The sequence below is a fragment of the Micropterus salmoides genome, unplaced genomic scaffold (assembly GCF_014851395.1).
Source record: "Micropterus salmoides isolate LMB-PRFRI ecotype aquatic unplaced genomic scaffold, ASM1485139v1 Ms_hic_scaffold_17, whole genome shotgun sequence".
Classification (NCBI taxonomy): domain Eukaryota; kingdom Metazoa; phylum Chordata; class Actinopteri; order Centrarchiformes; family Centrarchidae; genus Micropterus; species Micropterus salmoides.
In genome coordinates, this window is record NW_024040817.1 from 25,919,836 (window position 1) to 25,943,919 (window position 24,084).

A 24,084-nucleotide genomic window follows, 5' to 3' on the forward strand; every position below is an offset into this window, starting at 1 on the left:
AGCTTAAAGCACCCTAAAGCTGAATGAGCCTTCGGACTTGGGTGTTATTCCTCAGCCCCACAGGTAACCCTTTCTATTTTCATTACAAAGAAACCATTTCATTGAGGATGAATATCAAACCTATTCCTTAGTGTTGGTTATAATAGGTTCATATTCTTGCCATGGTGGGACAGATTTATAAAATGGAACCAAACACTAACAAAGCCTTACACATTCAAATATGCAGATCAGATGTTTATTTGGGTCATTTATTTTGCACTAGTGACACGATGGTCATTTCTTTCCATTATCTCCATCATAGCCAATAACACAATGAAACAATGAAACATCAACAATAACATCCAGTGGAATCCAATCAGGACAATTTTCTGACTCTAAACTGGATGAACAAAGTAGCCTCTAAGCAGATTCATCCACCTCTCCTACTACGCCACTACTGTGAACATTATGCCCGTAAACACACACAAAAAAATCTGATTGGTGTGAAAATAAAGACAGGGGAGGTGCTGCTCCAATCAGGGCAGAGTCTTTGTTCAGAGTTGAAAATAGAGCTCTTGAAGTCCAACTGTTGCCTGGAGACACAGATTGGCGGCAATTACGCAGCCAGATTACAGTGGGGAGAAAATAGGTGATATTGTCAATGGAGCACGAATTCGTACTTGTGTGGGTGTGTGGGGGATGAGTGCAAGTGACTGTACATGTGTTGAACTCAGTGGGCTGAGCATTAGTGGAGGAATGTGAACATGTAGATACAGAATAGTTAATGATCCTTTCTACATGTGAACACCTTCCTGAATGTCCTGTGATCCGTGTGTATGTATGTATGAATGAGAACATTGTGTTTTCTATGTGATTCATGCAGTATCAACACCTTGTCTTATTACTAGTACTTTTAAAAAAAATATTGATAAAACATTTTGAGCAAAAATACAACACTATCAAAGGGGGAGGTAAAAACATTATCATTTTCTACCATCAGTCATTAGGATTCTGTTCTCTTTGAGAGTTGAAGTGGACATTACTCACTGTATTTTTAAAATATAAGACTAGAGCACTGCACAACACAGTCTGTGGTCAACAACTATATCCCTATCCTGTAGTGTGAGGTGTTTCAGAGAGACACAAGGTCACGAGTCTTGGGGCCTCATTTACAGATTTGAATTTGGATTTACAAAAATGTATTATCTCTTCAGATCAAGTTGTGTTTTTAAATCCTGTGTTTAAAGCACCTCGTCTATATCTTAAGTGGCAGTCACACCACAATGTGACATTCGCTATCTTAGACACTCCGGCTCTCTGTCCCCTCAAAAGTCAGCTCTGTCAAGATGGCTTGCAATTGGTCAACGGCCCAGATTTGTCTGACAAATTTCACCAAAGCTGAACTCCACATGGAACAATCAGACATATTAATTTTGCATCGTTGAGCGGATCCTCGCCATTTTAAATCTTGTAGAGACCGTTATATCTCTAACTGTGATATCCAGGTCACAAAACCTCCATTTGAACAATTTGCATGCTAAAACAGATCCAAAACAATAATAAGACCAGGTAAATGAGGCCCCAGAACTAGAACAATAGCTTTTACATCATGTAGCTCAGCAATGATCTTTTTTTAAGAAGCGGGCTGCACATTTTCCACTTTCGACAGTGTGACAGGTACCTTCCCTTCCTCTATACCTGGCGGCTTAGTGACCACATCCCCTGGAAACCTGAATCCCCTCCACTTTGAGCCAGCCTCTCCTCTACGTCCTCCTTCCCCCGGTCTGTGGAACAGCCTCTCTTTCAAGTTGGCCCGGGGGAGGATCCAAACGACAGCCCCCATTGCCGCCAGGGCCGAACCAAGACAGGAGAGCCCGATCCCGGCAGCAGTGCTGAGGTGCAACCCCCTGTTGAAGCTGACGGCCCTGGGGTCCACAAAGAACAGGTCTCCCTCTCCGAATGACTCAATTTTATGGGGAGTGGAGTAACCGACTGAGAGGCTGGCAATACCTGCAGTCAGGATGAGGAGACCCAGGGCCAAGGACACCTGAAGTGATAGTGAGACAGAGATAGAAACAAGTGGTAATTTGTGCAATCCTGCTCTTTTTTTCCTATAGGGTACACTCTTTGCTCAGTGCTCTTCACTTCTTGTTAGGAAAGGTCATTTTGTTGTTTGTGATGCAGAAAAAAAATACAAATTGCCAAATTGGTAGGGGGCTCACATGCAATCCCTCACCTTTACAAATACCACCACACCACTGCTTGCAGTTTATCATGCAGAGACAACTTTCTAATGCACTGCATGCACTATATTACATGAGTATATCAGAGCAAGTTATCACATTGGTGAAGCCCATTGCAGTAAGTCTCAAAATAGAACTTAATCAATTGAATTGATTGGTCCCGTTACCATGGAAGGGACTAATGATGGATCCAGTTCAAGTCAGTCAGTCATAGTAACATCACTATAGTTACAGTCCAAGGGAGTGAACATAATATGCAGAGCAGCTTTTGTTTAAAGATGATTATTTGGGACAATAAAAACAATGTTATGTTAATATCTATAGAGTGCACTATAATATAATATTACTATAATATAATCAATATTATATAATAAGTATTTAAACCTGTAAATGTGCTATAAGAAGATTTAGAGAAAACCCCAAATATCCTAAACTCAACCAAAGGTTAAAAGTTTTATGCACTTTTCCTTCAAGTCAGGGTGGGAATAACATGATAAAATGCTAGATTTTTTATAGCTTGTAATGGTGATGGCCATGTTTTCAAATTAAATAAAATACCATGTTAGTTTGGCTTGATTTGAACAACGTATTTAATGAAATGTTTGTAAACTGTTATTCCTTACTTTCTCCACTACTTTCTCCAAGGCTCTCCTGCTTTTGAAAACTTTTTTCAAGCTCTTAATTGAAAGACAGTGATCTGAAAGGTTTTTATGATGGTGAGCAATGTAAACAGAATGGAGCCTGTAGTTGCTTTACCTTCCAGACTGCTGAGTTCCACCACAAGTTTGACCTCTGGCTCTGGACGAACCCCCGATCCTCCGGGTCTCTCTCCCACATGGAGGACGAGCACTCCTCGTAGAAGTGGTGCAGATAGGAACGAACCCCGAACTGAAGACAGCTAGACCCCGCCTAGAAGGATGTTGCACCCAAAGGGATCAAATTCCAAAGTCATTACATCTGCCTGCATCTCTCCTTCACGTTTGAAGAAAGCCTAGTTAATACTTCAGATTACAGCCTGCAAAATATAATTTAATTATTTAGTATATATGGGGTATCAATAAAACACTAAAATAACAATATTTACTGCTGTTCTGAATGTATTTTCAGAATCCTTAAAGACTCTGGAAAAAAATGTTTTTATCATGCAGAGGACAGAATATTCTTTTAATTGTTAAATGACCTTCTGGGTTTTTCTTTGGGTATTTATCTTTCAGAGAAATGGATGCTTAGCTCTGTGACTCTAATGTAATGCTAATGTTAATACATGAGAGGTGCAACTTGAGGCTAATTGATGAAATTAGTTGTGGTATAATTTGTTTTAATTTAATAATGACATACAAAATATTTTCTTAGTTTTGAGATCCAATGTTGGATCTGTCTAACAATCAAAACAGATGTTAGAGAAAAACCTTGAATAGCTTTTATGTCATTACCAGCTGAGATAATGACCGTTACCTAAGTGATGGTACAAATGGCCAAACGGCTCCCTTATTATACGGTAAGTCTGGGGTATGTAGTCTATAAAATGAAAATTCACCTTGTTCACTCCTTTTACATTCTAAGTACAGTGTACTAAGTATTTCACTGGTACTGTGTACATACAAAATATTCCAAGTGAAATTTTATCCAAAGCATTTCCAAAGCAAATTACAGTAGATGTCCTTTGTACATCTATTGTTGTACATTTTTTCTTCTTTTAAATTACACTGAACCCAGGGAAACTGAGGCTCACCTCACTGCCGGAGGATTCTCCTCCTGAGCCAGAGACACAGGCCTCAGGGCACAGCGCCATCACACCTTACACACCTTGTACACCTACAGTAAAAGATACAGATTCACACTGTGGGTATTACATATTTGGAGTCCAGATTCATATGTGTACATGTCAGCTGCTCGGATGTTGTAACACAAACACTGTTTATCTGCTGAATATGGATTTCCCTTAATAAAAGCCCGCTTCTCTATAAATCTTGGCCTGTGTTGTCAGGTTGCCCCAGTTGTTGTTTCTGCATGTGAACGACTGACGGCTACCGTGGCCCCGAGATGGCTCTATTACCACCCACGGATGAGTCATACAACTGCAAGTCCATGCACACATTTCTTCCTCATATGCACACAGGTCCCTCTGTTGTTATTCTCCTGAGGCTGGTTGATTGATTTCTTTCATTCTCTGCCTTCAAATTGCTTCTCTAAGCGGCTACACATGCCTGATCTCAGTCTGTCCTATACAGTACGTTTAACCTGACTGCAATTTGAAACATAACCCTGAAATTCTCTGAAGGAGAATGTGCTGCTCAGGTAATCTTAGCTTTGTACCATGCACCATGGCAACATACCAGACACCAAATTCTGTCCAATTAAACAAGCTGTTTGTGAGACCATGTGATTTGCGTTTACATGCCCAGGTCTCCTTGTAACCCGAAATTGCGGGGATATAAACAAAAATAACAAAACACAAGAAAGTAAACTTCTTATTCTTTAACAAAATAACCTGTGTGTAGTAGCACCAAGCTGAAGAAAGCTTATTCCAACAGATAAATAGAATGAATGAGCTCTAAATTACCTGTGATTTTAAGTGCTTTTACGTTATTGAGTAAAGCTTTTAGAAACAGCATTTACAAAGCATTACATTGTCTTCAAACAAGAATGCAGAGTGTGGCCAGACTTCATCAACTTAAAACCTAATTTTTATAGTATTGACATCCCATTAAATTTTGTCTGGCTTAGCTTGCTCTGACCTTTCTAGTTTTATTCATGGTGGATGTCAACATCATTAGAAGTGTGAATTTGCAGAAAAAAGGAGGCGGGAGAGTGAATGAATAATAACTTCAATGAAAAACTTCATGACTTCCTTTCTAATTGTGCTTTTAAATACAATTGCAGTCAGAAGTTTAAATACACTCATCATGAACATGAATGTCATGGCAATATTGGGCTTTCAATGACTTCTTAGAGCTGTTTTCTGTTCTGGGGCAGAAAGATTGTACAACATACATATTTAACAGAAAATAAACAAGAAAATGGTCATTGTGGCCAAACAGTTTTTGGACATTTTGGAGCAGGGGCTTCTTTCTTGGACGGCAGCCTTTTAGTCCATGGCAATGTAAAACTTGCTGTACTGTAGACAGCTTTCAGTTCGTATTTTTTCCAGACCTTGGCAAAATGGCTACACCTCCCAATAACTTGTACTTATGTGCAATTGTTTGAACTGATGATCTTTGAATCTGCATTTGTTTAGAAATGGCTTCAAGAGACTTTCCTGACTTGTGTCAATCTACCATCCTCTTATCCAGATCGTCACTGAGCTCCTTGGACTTTACCATTTGATTAATCAATCCAATAAATGCTGTCAAACAAACTCTTTTTTATGTGGGCACAGAGCAGCTACCATCTGTAGTCAATCATGATCACTAGTTGAGTTAAGTTAAGAGGCCTTTGTCTTGGCAAATTAAAGGACATTTTGGAACTTCCAGCACCACTGAATTAAAAATGTAAGTGTATGTATAATTTTGGCCCTGTGTTGATTACAGAAAACCTCAAATTAATTAAAACCTATTTTCCCCTTATTTTCGACCTCAGGGGTTAAATATGTATGTTGTAAAATCATTTTAGCCCAGCAAAAAGAACAGTTCAAAGAAATTATTCAAAGCCCAATATTGCCATGACATTCATGTCCATGATGAGTGTATGTAAACTTCTGACCGCAACTGTAACTCAATACATTACAACATTAGTACAATTTTAAAGCTTTGCTTTGGTAAAGAAATATTTTATTCCACTCACTCATCTGTTAAAAAAGCAGTGTTTAGCTGTGGCTCAATGCCAGTCATGTGTCAGATGTGTATGAGTTGTTGGCACTTCCACCAAAGAGACATTACATAACATTACATTACAAAAACATCTATAAAGGTTTAATTTCTGTTGGAGGACTAAAGAGGCAAAATGTACATATAAATGTACAATAATCTACCACCAAATCAAATAAATCCCCATTAATCATGATGTATTAGTATTAACAATCCAATGGCAGATATAATCCCCCGATGTGACACTTATTCTGCTAAATTAATACTGTTTGTTTGATACTTAAAGTACATTGTGCTGATAATACTTTGCTGTACTTTTACTTAAGTATAGAGTATATTGTGTGGGCTTTATGATGGATTAAGTTCTAAAGTGCATTACCAAACTCAATAATCTTGAATAGGTCCACTACTGTGATTTAGGCCATTTATTTATTATTTTCTCATATGGCTTACAAATGGTTTTCAGACCCCCCCCCCCCCTTGGCACTGTATCCTACGCTGCAGAATGAACATACTGTACATTATTCTGTCCCATTTGAGCTAATTAAGATGAGCGCTGTCCATGGTACTAGAAAGTTTTCCCTAACTTTCCTCCTGACTCACGGGTCAGTTAAATCCAGATGGAGCCCAGTAGAAAATGTAAATTCTAGCATTGTATTTGTCTAATTGAACCCTAAAACACAACAACAGGCTTTCTTTGCCCCACAGTAATGATTTGGCTTCACATTTGCTTTTTTTATGCCAATAGCTCGCAATAAAACGGGAAAACGTCAGATTCTGATATGATTGGTCACATATCCTTTTCAAAACACCCAGAACCAGAAGGCATGGCACAGACACAAACTAACCGCCAGCACTGGACACCAGTGACTCATCGCGGCCATGCAGCCTCGGTCATTTCACACTTTTCTCTATCGCACTTCATCTACAGCGACTCCGTTTCTCGTGTTTCTCTCAACAACTGCAGCCTCCTCGTTTCACTCTAACCGAGTTTACAACCGCTGAAGGACTTCAGTCTTACCCGCTGGCCGCAGCGCCCGCTCGTCTCACTGGGGATCCATGTGCTGTCGGACTGCTTGATCTCAAGCGCTGCTGCTGATGTGAATCAGATGAACGGAGACACTGAGCATGCGTGTAGATGGAGAAAAAAAAAATATACCATGTGTGACATGTGTATGTTAACCCATAACCTGTCTTTATCAGACAAATTCACAAATGATTCAAATCGTTTTACTCATGCAGTTTAGTAACAAGGTTTATAATGAAGTTTGTCAGTTTCAAACCCACATCTACACTGTTAGTGAATCAGTTGTGTCACCTGTGATGGCAGAAAATGATCTCTTTTTAATCTTTTATGAAAACTATTATTTTCTTCTATTACTTGAATGAAAGGTTAGAAGAAAAAGAGAAAACACTTTTCTGCCATCACATCAACCAATTCAATTTTATTTATACAGCGCCAATTCATAACATTAATACGTTGTGTTATGAAGTGGAGATCTCACTGCACTTTTCACATAGGTCTAGACCGTACTCCTTGTACAGAGACCCAACAATTCACACCAGGACAGGGAAGACAAGAAGACACACAATGTAAGCAATCACAGCAAAACTTTAAAAAACTATAGGAAAAAATATTTAAAGAGAAAATATGTGTCTATATGCTGCAGGAGATTAAAGCATTAGCCACTCCTTATTGGGTACCATGGATTCACTACTGCCCTAAAGAAATATTTTGTGGTATTATATGAAAGCCAGATTAAGACTGCCTATATATTTACTGCCTCGGTCTAGCAGCTGTTGTCAGTTTCCCTCCTGGCGCATTCTGCACCTGTCTCGATATTATCCCTTTGAAGTTTGTTTAGTCTGAAGGGCATTTTGGTGTTTGGCCACAGGTACTTTTGAAGTGATTCAAACTTTTCTTGAGTGACCTCGCCATAAACCCTTGTCTTCTGCAAAGTACCTCTAAGCCACCCAACGTTTTTCAAAAATGCCCAGAGTTACAATTACCCCATGCTCAAGGTAATGGCCAAAAAATAAATGTATGGAAGAACTTGACTTGAATCCCAACCTCAACACCATCCCTCACCTTTGTGACACCAGTGGCCAACCTCACTGTTGCTGAGTAGGTGGTAATCCTAAAAGAATGGAGGCTATTAAAGGGGCAATCCACCCATTTCACCTACAAAGGTTAGTATACTTGTTAAGAGGAGTAGGCCTACTGCTCAGCCTGGCAATACGGTTGTATGATGTTTAATGTTTCTCTGGGGGGAGCTTTCGAAAGTCTGAAAAAATAACCCAGATAATGTCAACAGGGTTATCTCGGATTGGGTTGGGAGATTAAAAAACAAACAGAAAGCACATGTTACAAACTGCAAAATCATCATCAGCAGACATTACATGCGGGGGCTCCACACCATTCGCTTTTGGGGCTTATTTTATTGTCAGTTTCTTTAATCCTTCTATCTAGCTACTTTATTCTTACCGTGATTGTTTCCGTAATTGTTCTTTTATTCTTTTTTACATTTATGCTTTTTATCACATTATTTATTTTGATCAATTAAGATTGCGTATTAGAAGTATTATAAAGATATTATATATATCTTATTTAGTTTGGAAGGTAAGTTTTTGTCCATAAAGTACAAAAAAATCAATCAGATTAAGAATACTTTCATTAATTTCTCAATGTCTAAATTCAGCACAGTAGAAAAAAAAACGTTTCATGTTCAAAAGTCCCTCAGTTTCATTGCTGAGTCCTTTTAACTTTTTACCAACAATAAGATAAATATTGTAATGTAAGGTAGGCTTTATACAACCCTAGAGTCTCTAAACTGTCCATCAAATGCCAGCCTGACAGGATAGTCTACTTAAATTGAGTGCCGCATTCACCAGCTGTCAATAACTGATAATGCCTCTGGGAACGCGAACTAAAGCTTGTCTGCCTCTGTAAGCAGTAGCTCTCATTAAAGGCAGGCTCACTTCAAGGCACGGTACGTAGCTGAAATAATGTTAAAAGAAACAACCTCACACACACACATGCACACACACACTCGCCATCCAATGCCAGATCCTGCCAATATGTGTTCTGTAAATATTTCAGTGTTTCCTGAAGATGCATTATTTATGCAGACTGTCATAACAGATCCCAAATGAAACAAAAACAAATACTGTCATTTTCACATATTTATCCGATCTGTGTGTGAAAAGAACATTTGCTAACAGGCAGAATAAGTGTGTGTGTGTGTGTGTGTGTGTGTGTGTGGGCATGGGGGTAGTGGTTAATCATCCTCGCATGTTTCTTATTAGGACAGAGTATCGTAAGCCATAAAGGGCAGGATAAGACCCGTTTCCAAGGTGCCCTGGTGAGAGAGACATAGAAAACTGTTCTTGTTTGTTGTTCATCTCCACACACACACATACACACACATACACACATGCACACAAACAGGTTTTTGTATGACCGGGCCTTGCTCTATCAGAGAAAGAGACAAAAATTTCCATGGTTACGAGTCCAGCAAGGTCAGACACTGGAAGTGGGTGCTAGGTGTTGATTGGCTGACAGATAATTACACTTCCCTTTAAGATGATGTGCAAACAGGACTTTTTTTTTTTCATCTACTCTATTTAGAATCGGTTGTAAAGCATTATCAGTCATTTCAGCTGCACACCTCGCTGCCCTTATTACTTCCTTTATTCACCAGCTTGGGAGGGTTATCCTTTGGTGTGATAAATTATGCATTGTGCTTGTCTGGTATCTTAAAAATAACCTGTGCATCAACCCACACCAGCCTATAAAGCCACTGTCAATATCGTGGAACAGCCAAGCCTTCACGTTAATTAGTTTTGAAAAGCCTTTCATTTATTGGCTCGTCAAATAGAAAGTGCACACCATTTTCCAAAGCAACAATATTTATGTTTGATGACTGAGAAGACGGTTTCAGTCTTTAATTTTCTCCACCTGTCTAATCCTTGTCAGGGTGGTAGGGATGGTGGCCGCCATCCCAGCATGCACTGCAAGACACTTTTCTGACAAGTTGGAAGTTCAGTGCAGCGCAGACATTCACACTTAAGGACAGAGCAGTCTACTGAATTTTCTTCTTTGCCCTGTTTTATTTTATTTTGAAACACCACTTCTACCTTCGAATACCATACCTAAATTGTTATTATTAGCTTAAAGGAATAAAAAAATACACATATTCAGTTGCCGAGAGTTACGTGAGAAGATCGATACTAATGTTTGTACAGTAGATATGTCGCTTGAGCCAGCAGCTGGTTAGCTTAGCATAGCATAAAGACATCAAAGGTGGGGAAACAGCTAGCCTGGTGACAAAATCCACCTGTACCTGTAAAACATGTAACAAATCTGTTAAATGGTGAACTTCAGAGGTGATGTTAGGTAGATTTTTGTTACCTTTGCTGAGCTAGGCCATCTGGTTCGCTCTGCTACCAGTCTTTACTCAACGGTAAGTTAAGCTAAACTAACCAACTGCTACATATTTGTCCCATAAGAGTGGTGACAATCTTCTCATCTAACTCAACTGCAAGACAACAAATAAGTGTATTTTAACCCCCCCACCCCCAAAAAAAATGTTTTTTAAATGTACCCTGTGTCCCACTTTACTCCCTTTTTCTCCTACTTTCTCCCCATCTCAAACATGTGTGTTCTGTAAGCTTACCTTCTTGTAGCTTGTTAAAAGTCTATTTTCCCTTTCTTCTCTCTATCTCAAACTCAGGCATACCACAAAAGGCATATTATAACTCTAAATCATTCACTCATTCTATCTCAAATGCAGGCAGGCTGTGACTTATCTTTTAATTGCACCAAAGGCTTGTTAACTCAAATTCCCTCTCTTTTCTCCCTTGTGTCATATCTCTCTTAAATTGAAGCATACAGTTAGGATACATCACTCTATCTCCAACACAGACATACCTTTTTAATTGCATAATTAAAAGCTGGTTAAATTCACTCTGCTGCTCTCTATCTTTTTCTTAAAAGCTGGTGTTGCAGGTGCACAGTTATTGATGCACCCAAGCTGTATTAAAACCTCAAATCTTTTGTTATCTTCAATGTAGCTATGCTTTTAGTAAGCACACATCTTAATTGTGCAATAAAGCCTCTGCAAGGTACAAATTTCCTCTCGCTCATTGTATTATATGAAGCGGAGCTGGTTCAGCGCTGCAGGCAGGGTGATGGCAGTACACAGTTCATAAGGTCACTGGATGTGTTTGTGGGTGCGGGTCCAGGGAATGGCTGCGTTACATCATGCAGAGCGTCAGATAATGGCACATTAACATGAATAATGCATCCCATGTTGACAAGCGGAGGGAAACACACAGAGTCTAAATATTCTATAAGGAGAGATATTCATAAAATAGAATAGCACTTTGGGAACTAATGGACCGTCAGGTGTCACATCCTATGATGAAGAGGCAGAGGGGAGTGTGCATGTGTCTGTGTATTGCTGTGGGCCTGCATGACTGTACCGCTCGTTATTGCTCAATATGGGCTATAAAACCTTTTCTCAAAAAAAAAAAAACCTTTTTAAATTTATTCTCATTTTGGACTTAACGTGTCTCACTTGGGCTTGTCGGAAGCAAAATGTCTGTTTTAGAAAACACTGTAAGTAGTGCATGTGCAGCATTCAACCCTGTAATTACATTTCAGACAGTAGAGGTGTGAAGGAGACATAAGTCAAAAATGAAGATAAGACAATATGCCCATACTTTAACAAGACTTATTTATTTAATTTACTTCTATTAAAAAATGTTTTCACTGGGGCTGATTGATTTCTATGGTCAGTCATCAGATGCCCATTTAGATAATTTTTCCTTAGCTACTCTAAGTAAAAATCTTGCATTCACTGCTACTTACATAAAAGTGTGAAATCAGCTACAAGAACCAAAAGTTATTTTATCATTTAGGCAGAATGTCTATATATAATGAAGCATTATTACATTTTTAGCTGACACTTTTATCCAAAGTGACTTACAATTGCTAAATATTAGAGGTTGCACGCCTCTGGAGCAACGAGGGGTTACGTGTCGTGCTCAGGGACATATTGGTGTCTCACAGTGGATTTGCACCCAGGTCTCTCACGCCAAAGGCATGTGTCTTATCCACTGTGGCACTCAGCCCCAAGCCCATTGGTCCCTACTGAAGATGTAAATCTTAAATGATAGATGACAAACACTGTAAATAGACTTAAAGAAAAAGGCTGAGTAAATACCTCAAACAGCTGGACACTGTAGATTTTAGAAAACGTTACTCCAACTGGAGTAAATACTGCATTTCCTGCGGATAACTACACATTTGATCCTCTAGTGAGGATCTGTGGCAGCAGGACAGTGTGTGTGGGATTGAGTCAAAAGGCTGTGAACAATGGAGCCCTATGGAAAAGAGGTATATCAGGCTTTGGAAACACAATACTTGTAGTAGAATCAATTCATTGCTGTTTTTGGTCTTTTCATGTGATTTGTTGACCATAAACTAATAAGATGTAGATGAAGCTCTACTGCATCATAGTTCACAAGGTGACCATTTATTTTGTATAAGAAATCTTAATCTGAAAAGCAGCCAATTACTGTATCTCTCCAATAAATGTTGTAAAGTTAAAGGTATTTGCAGTGTAGCAGAGAATGAATGTATTTAGAGACACATTTCAGTCATGTCTATGGTAAATACAAAGTGTTAGTGATCCTGGATTAGAAACGGGCCTGTGCCACCCTCCCAGTCTTTACATCATGGATAAAAATTCACAGGGACATTTTTACACTATGAGCTGATGTCTGCAGTCATGAAAGTGATTTGAAATGAGGATAAAATCATCATTATTAACTGTTCTAGTCATGTTTCAGCTGCAGGGGAAATGTTTTACATATCCTGTTAGATTCTGCATGCGAGAGGATGAAACACACCCAACTCTCTTCCATAAGGCCCCGAAGCATGGCTCTTCTTCATCTTTCGCCCCAAGAGGATATATTTCATCATTCATCTACTGATTATCATTTTAATACACTATGTTCCATATTCAGTGTGGGGCTATCCTGGGAACAACTCCACTTACATAATCCTGCTAAGGATTGAGCTCCATCTATCTATATGATTCTATATACAATGTTACCCAGCCCACGTCTCATCTTTTGCATCACAGACAGACTGACCCACTTCTTGTCCTTTACTCAGAACAGACTGTGCCTGGAGGGAAGGCTGGCTACGACATAAGGCCGCTGCAGAGCTGACTGGTTCAGGAGCCCATCTCAATGGGCTCCTTTCCCTCCCCGTCTTCCCTCAAGTCATTACAGCGGCGGATAGCAGACAGAGGGGATGGATGGGTTTCATTCCAACGTGGCGCTTCCACTTGTCTGATCATTCAAGGTCACATCGAGCAGATCAATAAGACTACACTGATGTATGGGCAAGTGGATAACGTGTGTGTTTCTGGGTGTTTACACAGACACACACCTGCTCAGGGTCAGACACAGTGCGTTATCTCAGTTCACAAATCTGACACTAGATGTCAGTGGAATGCAGCACAGGGCTTTGTGTAAGCTTGCGCTGATCAATGCAAGTTCCTTTGTTTCTTTAGTCTTCACACAGAATAACTGCATTCATATTTGAAGCCACATAATGTGTTTATCTATTACAAACCTTCCACACAGCTACTTCAGTTAGAACTTGGAGACAGCAGTGATTGCCATGATGTCAAGAAAAAATGCCAGTGGGATGTGTTAACACTTTGCTTGATGAGTCAAGTTTATTTTTACCCTTTTCTCTAGTAGAATAAAAACATACATAAAACTCATTTAATAGTTTCATATGAAGTCATTTATACCCTGTTTTAAGCAGCAATTTTTAGTTCAAATGTGTTGACACGTGAAGACAAATCAATCGCTTTTACCACTAGAGATTAGTTAAAAAATTTAAAATTGTTTGTCACGGGAAGCATCTTTGATTTTTTAGTGCGATGTAACAACTACATAAATATTTAAAAGTCCTATAATGTCTTCATGCATCAAAAACCCTCCGCACAGCTGCTTCAAAGATACCTTGAATGCACCAGTGGTTTCCATGAGGCTAAGTGTATCATCAATATGAAACTTTCATTTAAGATGGTGTCTGCTGTCACAATGTGAGACATCACCGTCTCACAATATAGATCCACAAGTTTCAGTGTCATCACATCATAACAGCAGAATATTACCATGTTGGGGTATGGAATCACTGTCATATCAATAACACCATTTATCATTGATATAATTAGATAGCTGACTGAATGTCCTTCCAAACTGGCACATATAAATTCTATTCTACACCCCTCGCCCCACCTCATTCCCCAAGAAGTCATTAATGTATCCTAGTGTAATATTATCACATGGCTACATTCCTCTTCTCTATCTAATCTAATTCATCAGTCTAATAGGTCATAATTAATTGCTCCATTATTAATCGAGTGATGTCATACCTACATGCCTGGGGGTGAAATGAACTGTCTGTCATCGGGAACGCTGCCTTTGAGCGTCAGGTTTGTGTGTGCTGGATGTGGCGATCATAGTTTGAGCTTTTGCCTGGTGCACGGCACTCAGCGGTGTCAAAAGCTCATCAGACTCAACCATCTACAGATCAAATTTATCACTGTTTGGCGTGACCGTGTGATTACTGCTGATTACCTCGGGTCACAAGGTTCAAACATCATTGAGGAGGATATTACACCACAGTGGGACATGAATATTTAACTGTCTCATTCTGGTGATGCTCTCTCTTTGGCTAACTTGAGCCAGAGGAGATGATGATTAGCCTCGCAGACAGGGCTAACGACCTAGGATAGATTAGAGTGGATGGCCATTGAGTATGCCAATGACATGGAGCGGACGGTCTCATTCATGTAGAGAAGGTGCGAAAGCTGGAACAGAGGAATTAAACCTTTAAAGTTATAATCTTTAAGATTTTCATGAAATCAAACGCAATTTTTGGTTTACAATAGCACTCAATGTATTTAAATTTAGTAATTACCACTCTATACAGTAGTTTTCATTGTAAATGACGGAGGCTGCCATCGCCACATTGGATTTAAATTTAAATTGCCTACTTATGCGATTCACAGCTTGTATTTCAGAGATACTTTTTGTAATAATATCTCACTGATATCAGCCCCACTGCTTGCTGTTCACTCTCCTAACACCTTGTCAGGGCTGTATTAAATTTCTGCTCATGCTACCCCAACATTTCCTGCTGTGTGTCATTAAAGAGGTCATATTATGCTCATTTTCAGGTTCATAATTATATTTAGGGGTCGTACCAGAACAGGTTTACATTGTTTCATTTTCAAAAAACACAATTTTTTTCGTCATACTGCACACTGCTAAAAGCAGCTCTTTTCACCCTGTGTTTTGGATGCTCCGTTTTAGCTATGGAATGAAGCATCTCACTACTGTTGGATTTTATTATTCACTTGCATCTAGCGTTCAGTAGGGAAGGTGGAGGTGAGCTGAGGCAGCGATCTTGTCACTGTGTGCTGCAGCTCTGTGTGTTTCACCAGTGTTTTTGAGGACATGCTCACACTAGCTGCTAGGTGAGCATTTTTACACGTGCTACATATTGGTGCAGATAGGTTACGGAAATAATGGCTAGACCACAATCGAACTGTTCTAGGTAGATCAGGAGCAGTGTTTTCTCTTGGAGAGGGTAACTCCCTTTGGGGTGGCCTCTGCCAAGGCCTTTTCACAAACCTATTACATGCACAAAAAAAAAGATATAGCGCAATAAATTAAAGGGAAAAAAGCATTATATAACCTCTTTAAGAGCATTCACCTGTCAAACTTGGGGTGGCTTTTATTGTAAAGCAAGAAATGCAATGTCTGTCACTGCAGCTAGCGCCGTCAGTGATCAAAAACGCATCAACAAAACAAGATGGGGTTTTTTTGGTCAGTTTTAAGAAGGAACAGCTACAGTGAGCTGTTTGACAAAGAGTTGCAGGTTTTCCTGCAGAACTCATATTGTGATTGATTATGATAATGGAAAAAGACCAATTACTGACTGACTACTGTATTAAACCAATGTGAGTTTGTTTGGCTGCACTGAATACCGATACACCATTTGCTCTTCTGTTGCATTTCTGACAAAGTAGCTGCTCAAATAGTGTTTGCTACCCCCAGGATTCGTGTACACTGTAAACTCAAATAAGTTCAGAATACTCAAAATATTTGTGGAAACTGATTACCTCAAACTTTTATAGTAGTGGAAATAATATTTTTGAGTAAAACTTAAATATAATACATTTTTAAAAAACCTTTAATTTCCACATACTAAATTACATTGATTCACTGATGCTTATTAAAATTAAATTCCACTTATTCTTTACTCAATAAATGTAATTGTGCACAACTTATACTCTGAGGGAAATCTACTGACAAAAATGAATTATGATAGACTTAAAATTTACAAAATTCTCATTTTCAGATAGTAGTCCTCAAAGATACAAACACAACTCCATTATTACAATTGAAGTTCTCTCTTCCGTCATTTCCACATTTAATAGACACAAAATAAGGCACATCTTGAATAACGCTGAATAGACAAAGTAATTGACTGCTTGATCAGATAAAACCAGCAACAATTTTGATAATCAATTTGTTGTCATTCTTTTTTGCAATAATGTTGAACATTCTCTATTTCCAGATTCTTAATGAGATTTTTTGGTGTTAAGTGATAATAACTTGAATCTTGAGCTAAATAAAATTTACTTTTACTACTTTACTGTGTTTTGTGGAAAAAGCGACTATGCATAATTTTATTCCATCAGCAGCACTTTTACTAAAAGGGAGCTTTAAATGTGGAGTTTTATGGAATCATATGCAAATAAAGATAGCTAATAAAGATTGTTTAAAAAAGAAGTTCCACACTGTGCAAATTGTCAAAGTCAGGTAGACAAGGTAGTGGAACAATATCAGGGTTTCTGCAGGTTTCACCTGGTCAAATTTAAAACCTTTTTAAGACCATTATGAATGTAATTTAAAACCTATATCGCAACTTACAAAAGAAACGCACAAACGAAATGCAGTCAGTGAAGCAGACAGGACAAGGCCTCCGGGTGTTCTAGGAACACAAAGACAAAGGAGTCAGAGGACTGATCAGACTGGAGGACAGGGACCCTTTCCTGGACACCACTCACCTTTATATTTAAGGTTCTGCAGGATGGGGATGATGGTCTCCAGGAACAGCTGCCAGGTGCTGTACTGCTCTGCGGAGGTCTTCTAGTCTAGAGACTAAACTGTGGACACATAAAGAAAAAGACGACGCAAGGACAGGTGGACACAGGTGGAAGACGTGAGGACAGGTGTCCTTTGAGAGTGTCTCACTAAGGATGTTGAGCACAGAGTCCTTCCTGAACATCACCAGGCTCCATATCATCATGTGACACATCAGCTCCTGCAGCTGCAACACAGAGAGACCTGTTTACTGAACAGAACCAGCAGAACCAGACTAAAGGTTCTGCAGAGGTGAGTCCTGATCAGCAACCTGTGTGGAGTAGATGACAGCTACAATCATGTTGAGCAGCCAGACGCGCCGCAGCGTCTCATCTGGGAATTGAACCGAGATAGAAACATTTAGAACTGGATCTGTGTTTGTGTCGGTATAGATGGAGGGGGTGAGGTAGCAGAGCAGCCAGACGTCGTCCTTCTGACACGCCTTCATGCCAGGGATGGAGATCATTAATTTTTGATATTGATACCCTTATTGAGAGTGCTTAATGATCTGACTTTTTAACGATACCACTATCGATACTTTACTATTATTTGGTGACAGTTATTTGGTAAGACCAGACCCAACAGGCATGAGGTTGGCCTGCACGGTATGAGGAGAATATTCAATGTGCGGTAACATTGTTATATAGATGATGACATATGACTTGCAATAAATAAACATATATTGAAGTGTGCATATTAACTGCCTGGTTGTTTATAGGATTAGAATTTAATATTTTAAATACAGCTAAATGTTGTTTCTAGAGCAGACACATTACCGTTTCCATCATAATAATGAGTGACGTTTAGAAAGAATAAAAACTCAGTCTGTATCATTCCTCCTCCCCTTGGCTGTTATTCACTGCCTGCAGGTAACGTTACCTGGTAGAAGGAGGAGGCTGGTTTGTCTCAGCCAGCAGCTGAGTTTACAACAATGTGCCAGATTTTAAGGCTGCAGACAGAGAGCTTTCTATTTAGCTTGTTTATAACATAGGTAATGGGTAATTGCCAAGTTAACATTAGCTGTGCTAGTAAATAACATAGCCTACAGGATGACAGACTGAAGGCAGAGATGATTTACCTTACAGACAGGTGTATTGATAAAGTACTGTCTTTTTACTTGGGAAGGTTTTATTGCACGTACTTACAGTAGGGCTAACGAGCGTAGGTGTCGACAATTCAAGTAGTTTGGAGCAAACTTAACTTCACCGTCTCCACCACAACGGCGCGGCTTCTCGCTCTGCTGGCTGCTGTGTGTGTGTGTGTGTGTGTGTGTGTGTGTGTGTAGGATCCAACAGAGAAAAGCAGAGGCTGCAGCCTGATGATAAACAGTCCTAGGTCCGTTTAATACCCTGTTTTGAAACATTAGCTTTCTTATCCATCGTGTCAAAAAATCTGATTAGATGCTCGAGACATAACGTTACATTATAGGACCGACAAGTCTCGATAGCAGTATTAATAAGCTTGGATCTTACTGATTTTCGGGTTTTGAGAAATTTTGGAACCGGATCCTTTTAGAACATGGTCTCGATCCCCATCCCTACTTAGCACTTGCCAAAGTGATTAGCATGTTCGCCGTTAGTTAGCTCGCCAGTTAAATAAGTTCACCAACTAGCCCTGAGTTTTTACTGAGATTCTGGTCGGGCCTTTGAACTAATGCAGTTACTGTTTGTACCAAACTTCATTTAATTCAGAGAACACACTCACACTTGACATTTGTCAACAATGAATCACTGGGATGGACGATGACATTGATAAGCTACGTAATTAACAAGCTGGGACGCAGCGCACCTGCTGCTGTGAAAAAGGATCACAGGTGGAAATATCCAGAACAAACCAAAACCAAAACATAACCTACTGCTGATGGAGAAACTCAGGGGAGCAGACAGGGAGAGAGAGAGGCAGGGAAAGCCGGTGTGTTTGCCGTGACAGACCAGAGGTAAAGGTGTGTGTAAGTACAGGGAGAAGTCGAGGCAGGTGCAAAGCAGGTACATTTAGAAATTATAAAAATAATGTCCGTGGGGATTAAAACATGCTTTCACAGGGTGTAAAATGTAAAAATTTTTAAATAAAGAAATATGCAATTCCACATAATTTTGGAACATTGCTATTACCACATCTGTGAATAACAAGTAGAGTAAGATTTTGAATGAACTACACCCAAAAGCTAAACTTGCTAAATAAGTCTACATACAGTAATGAGCATACTTATTGGTTGTGGAGCAGTGGATAAGACAAGCTAAAGTTAGCTTGTTTAACTTTAGCCAACTCCTCACACGTGGACTCTGACTTTTTAACTGATATATGGAAGATTTCAAATATTACAACAAAATTACTCTTCCACGACGACAATGTTAACGTTACCTCTTGCCAACACGGTCTAGTTTGACATTAACTAGTAAGTTACTTAGCTTCTCAATTTAATGGCACATTTAACAGGCATGTGATTGGCAAAGGGTAAAAAAGCAGGAAAATATACTGAGACCCCCCCAAACCTCGATAAAACTGGCGGCGGCTCTATTATAACATGGATGGTAAAGTAGGACCCATGACAATAGCTTATTTGGTGGATGTGTTGCAGTGGGAATGAAAGACAAGTGTCTAATCAACTGCGTCCTTGCAACCTCTCTATAATAATTATTATTTTGTATGAATTTTTTACCAAACTTTAACAGCTAAAAGTGCAACATGAAATAATTGAGTCTATAACTAAATAGTATAACTACTAACTTTCAAATTAGTTCAGTAGAAGTAAACAGATTATTTTTAATGAATAAGAGTCAGCTGCAAAGGTCGTTGTCTGTTTAAGACCTGGTAGCCAAAAACTGTTAAAGAAACTGTTATATTATTTAGGAAACTCTGATCAAACAGCCACATCAGTCTCTGTCTGTTGATAAACTGTAGGAAAAAGTTTGACATTTCAACTCTGGCAGCGGATGGGCGTGTGCGTGAGACGAGAACGACCGCGACAGTTTCACGGGATCGCGGCAGTTATACAGAAGCCGTTGCCATGGTTACCTCGCGGAGCGCTTGTTTGCCTGTCTGTCAATGAGGAGCACATAGCGACCCCGCAGATCAAAGCCATATGAAAAGGCTTTGTATAAACCCTGTCACAACAATTCACTAGAAATTTTTGTATAACTTGCCAAAACCTGCACCCATTCATACAGCAAAGTGTAGCCTATATAGCCTATATGAGTGATCAATGACAACAAAGTAAAAAGTAAACATTAAACACTATAACAAGCAATAGGTCAAAACATACTCAATTTATCCGATCCTTATTGTCAACTCAGTGTTGGACAAGTTACTCAGAAATAATATAGGACCCTACATTTTGCTGGTCGCACAAAGTTTACAAAGGACGACAACTTAGACTGTGACACAGTAATGGAGATAACGTTACTTACAGCTGTCAGAAATACCTCTCTCTCCCTGTTCTCCAGTCTTCCTTCCTAGCTTTTTGGCTAACAGCTGACTTAACAACATAAGGTCCGGTGTGGCTGACATGCAGCACGGTCACGCATTCATGGTGCGTTCAGTAGGCTAGCGTTACTTGGATTACTAACTGTAATAATATGACTGTTTTGGAAATTGTAATAGATTACATTAGGCCTACACTTAATGGGAGAAGTAATATTGCACTATTACTGCCCAACACGTTACGTACCACTGATGCGCGAGAGCGACTGTGGTACACACTGCGCAGGTGTGGAATGGGCAGCTGAACACAAACTAACAACAAAATCCTTTCCAAGAAAATCCTCCATTTCACTCTGATTTTTTGTGCTGAGCATGACTTTTTATTTTTCTATCCGTCCAAGAGACCAACTTCTTGTGCAAATCTCCTAATCCCAAAATTGAAAACTGATTACCAACCCAATGACGAAATAATTGAATATTTGGGTCCAGCCCTACCGCACAGGCTTCCAAATCTCTTCTATTGTCATGTTTAAGGTTATAGTTAGCTTCTATTTCTCACCCATTGTTTAAGTCACTGTGTTTGTTTAAATTTGACTTGACTTAGTAGTTGCAGCTGGATGGATTTGTTATTGCTATCAATATTATTTTAGAATTACATTGGTAGAACTGTTACACTTTATGGCTTGATGGGCTGTAAAAATATTTGTGTAATAATTATTTTGATTGTCAATCTAGGAACAACAAAAGGTACACATGAGATGCCATCCGACCCTCCGTGGCCTCCCAGTGAACCTGCTAGCGGATGACTGACTTCTTCAAAACCTGCGATGTAAGTACTCGGTGTACTCAGAGAAATGTCAAAATCAACAAGTAATGGAATGTAAATGTAATGTAAAGAAATGTACTACGGAAAACTCAAATACCTCTTCCAACAACTGACAGGTTCAAAGAGATGAAAGGATAGGTTTGTGTTTTTTTGTAATCTATCTCAAAACAATGCTAAAATATGATGTGTACAGTGAAAATGTTATTGTTGGCTATTAGCATCCCCTTCATAGGCATGGCCAAATTATTAGAAATTAGGGACAAATCCATTCTTCTCTTTTCATGAAAAAATGTTTCCCAAACCTAGCAAGACCTGCGCTTTGATTCTGTGTGTATTTATATTAGTAGCAATGTCTTTGAACAGGGCGTACTTTTAGAAAAATATGAGTATGTGTACCCATTGTGTAACAAAGAAGAAACAGACATCAGAACATGGCTGGCAAGTGACCCTATAGGGCACAGGCATGTGCCCACTAATGAGGACAATAGGTCTAAGTCGAGCAGAATGAATTAGATGGTGCATGGATCTCAAAACCTAAATTCCCCAAATGAGGACACAGGATTTTAGGAGGCTAAATTTAGTTGAAGCTAAATAAGGCTTAAGCAGTCTACTTAAAAAATTAAATGGATATTCAGGGCTCGACAATAACAGTGGCCCGATGGCCAGTAAGAAGTAACGTTGGGGCAGCTGAACTAGCAATTCACTGGCCCAGAGCAAAAATATTAATATTTTAAAATAAATAAATTAGAAACTCAACATCTCTGCGCGGGTTGATCTGATTGCGATTTGGTGGGCTGCGGTGGGATTGTGGGGCGATTGTCGATGCATCTTGATGCATTATGCTTTTTCCCTGGGCAGGGTCTCTGAATGGCTGCTGGGCGTTTAGTTTGTGCATTGGAGTCCGGGGGGAGGCATTCCCTCGTTGACTTGGAGGGACCTGTTTGTGTCCCTGTCTTGCTTCGTTGGCCTCGGATCCGTGCTTCCCCATTTCTCTGTCGGCCAGTTGTTGGACCCCTCTGGATACTGAGGTATATAGTTAGTTTTCGGGATGTGCAGTGTGGGTGCGGGGCAGGGCTGTGCTCCGGTTTGTTCTGGGTTTGTGCCTGGAGTTCTCGGCCCTTGATAGGTGGGTGGGTTGGTTGTGGCATGCAGCTGAGCTAGTTGATTTTGCCTCGTTGCTGGTTTGGCTGGTGTTGCACGGCGGCTGGCGCCGGCGGCCTTAGTTTTTTCCGGCGGTTGGGGGGACGGCGGACTTTTATTGGTGGGTGCACAGTGACCTGTGCGGCGCGTTTGCTGCCGGGCTGGGACTTGCTGCTGGTGTTTCTCTCCGCTGGCTTTCGCTGTCGTGTTGTTCCATTTGCTCTCTCTCGTTTGCCCGACCTCGCACGCGGGATTTGCGGGGGGCTGCTGGGCATTGGGTGTCGCCGTGCTCGCGCAGTGTGCGCGTTGGGCTCGTCACTTGTGCATTGGTGTTGATGATTGCGTGGCATTTGGGCATTTTGGTTGTTCGCTGCGCGGCGGTGGGTTGCTGGGTGGGGGGGGGAGCACTGGTCTATGTTGTGTGCGCGCCGCGGTCGGTCGGGACGCTGCTCTTCCACGGGTTACGCTTTTTGCGTTCTGTCGGCATTACGTTGTCAACTGGCATTTGGGTCGGGGTCTTCTGCGTTTGCATCACGGTGCATCTGGGAGTCTTTGTTTTTTTTTTATTGATTTATTCTTTTTCTTTCTCCCACCCCTATTGGCTACTGGGGTTCTTGCCTGCCTGTTGCTGGGGTAGGTGTGGCACAGTCGTGGCGTCCCACTCTCACTAACAACTACATTCTTTAACAGGCTTACGCGCACACACATGTACACACACACACACAGACACACACAGTCTCACACATAGACACAAACAAATTTAGGTTGTCCCTGGTAGAATTATTCCTGATGCTTTTCTTTCAGTTACTTATTTAAATTAATTATTATTCCAGCTCCCGTGGCTGTGCTGTGTTGCTTATTTAGTGTGTGTGACTGTTTCTTGTTTTCATTTTTCTCTTAGTTGTCTTACTATGTCAGCTGTTCATTGCTGCTGTTCGGCTGGTTGTCTTTTACTATTATTATTATTTTTATTGTTTGTTTTTGTTTGTGTTTGTTTGTTGTGTTTTTCTCCTCCTCCCCCCTCTCTGTTCTATTGCAAGTTTCGTTGCTTTCTGCAATTGGTGTTTCCCACAGCTTTTCCCTGTTGTCCCCACCTTCCATCCCCCTTCTCTTGCAGGTGTTGTCCTTTCTCTGTGCTGTCTGTTTGTGCCCCCCCATCCCCGTGTCTGCCCCCCTGTCCGGCCCGGTGACAAATCAATACATAATTAAATAAATAATAAAACAGACAAAGGAGTATTTTAATACTCTCTTGTTAAAGTAAAATCTGTCTGGCACAATATGGTATCCAAGTCATTATACTCTATACCAGGACAGGTTTAAAAAAAAAAAAGAAGAAAAAAAAAAAAAAAGAAACTCAACATCCTGCAGTTGCTTTGCAGGTCATGACGCTCACCGTTGTCCAATCCAGATTTGTAGTTATGTGATG

At 40.0% G+C, this 24,084-nt stretch overlaps 1 protein-coding gene across 3 annotated transcripts; it reads right to left on the bottom strand.

Moving 5' to 3' along the window:
- Positions 1 to 221: 221 nt before the first annotated feature.
- Positions 222 to 17,444, bottom strand: nrsn1l (neurensin 1-like). 3 transcript variants are annotated; one of them, XM_038725813.1, is made up of 6 exons: positions 17,197 to 17,444; positions 7,050 to 7,150; positions 3,955 to 4,037; positions 2,979 to 3,131; positions 1,678 to 2,026; positions 222 to 572 (listed from the first exon to the last, which is right to left on the bottom strand). In XM_038725813.1, exons 3-6 carry the CDS (start codon positions 4,012 to 4,014, stop codon positions 400 to 402), a joined length of 735 nt encoding a protein of 244 aa, XP_038581741.1. In that variant the 5' UTR covers positions 4,015 to 4,037; positions 7,050 to 7,150; positions 17,197 to 17,444; the 3' UTR covers positions 222 to 399. The 3 variants fall into 3 exon arrangements, with proteins under 3 accessions (XP_038581741.1, XP_038581743.1, XP_038581742.1); XM_038725815.1 differs by having other exon boundaries at positions 386 to 572; positions 1,661 to 2,026; positions 17,197 to 17,443; XM_038725814.1 differs by having other exon boundaries at positions 430 to 2,026; positions 17,197 to 17,439.
- Positions 17,445 to 24,084: the final 6,640 nt, after the last annotated feature.

Excerpts from the sequence above, each read along its gene's own strand:
- nrsn1l (XM_038725813.1), bottom strand. The coding sequence starts at position 4,014 with ATGGCGCTGTGCCCTGAGGCCTGTGTCTCTGGCTCAGGAGGAGAATCC. Across the intron at positions 3,132-3,954 it reads GAGAATCCTCCGGCAGTGAG|GCGGGGTCTAGCTGTCTTCA; the intron begins GTGAGCCTCAGT and ends ACATCCTTCTAG. Across the intron at positions 2,027-2,978 it reads GGAACTCAGCAGTCTGGAAG|GTGTCCTTGGCCCTGGGTCT; the intron begins GTAAAGCAACTA and ends CTATCACTTCAG.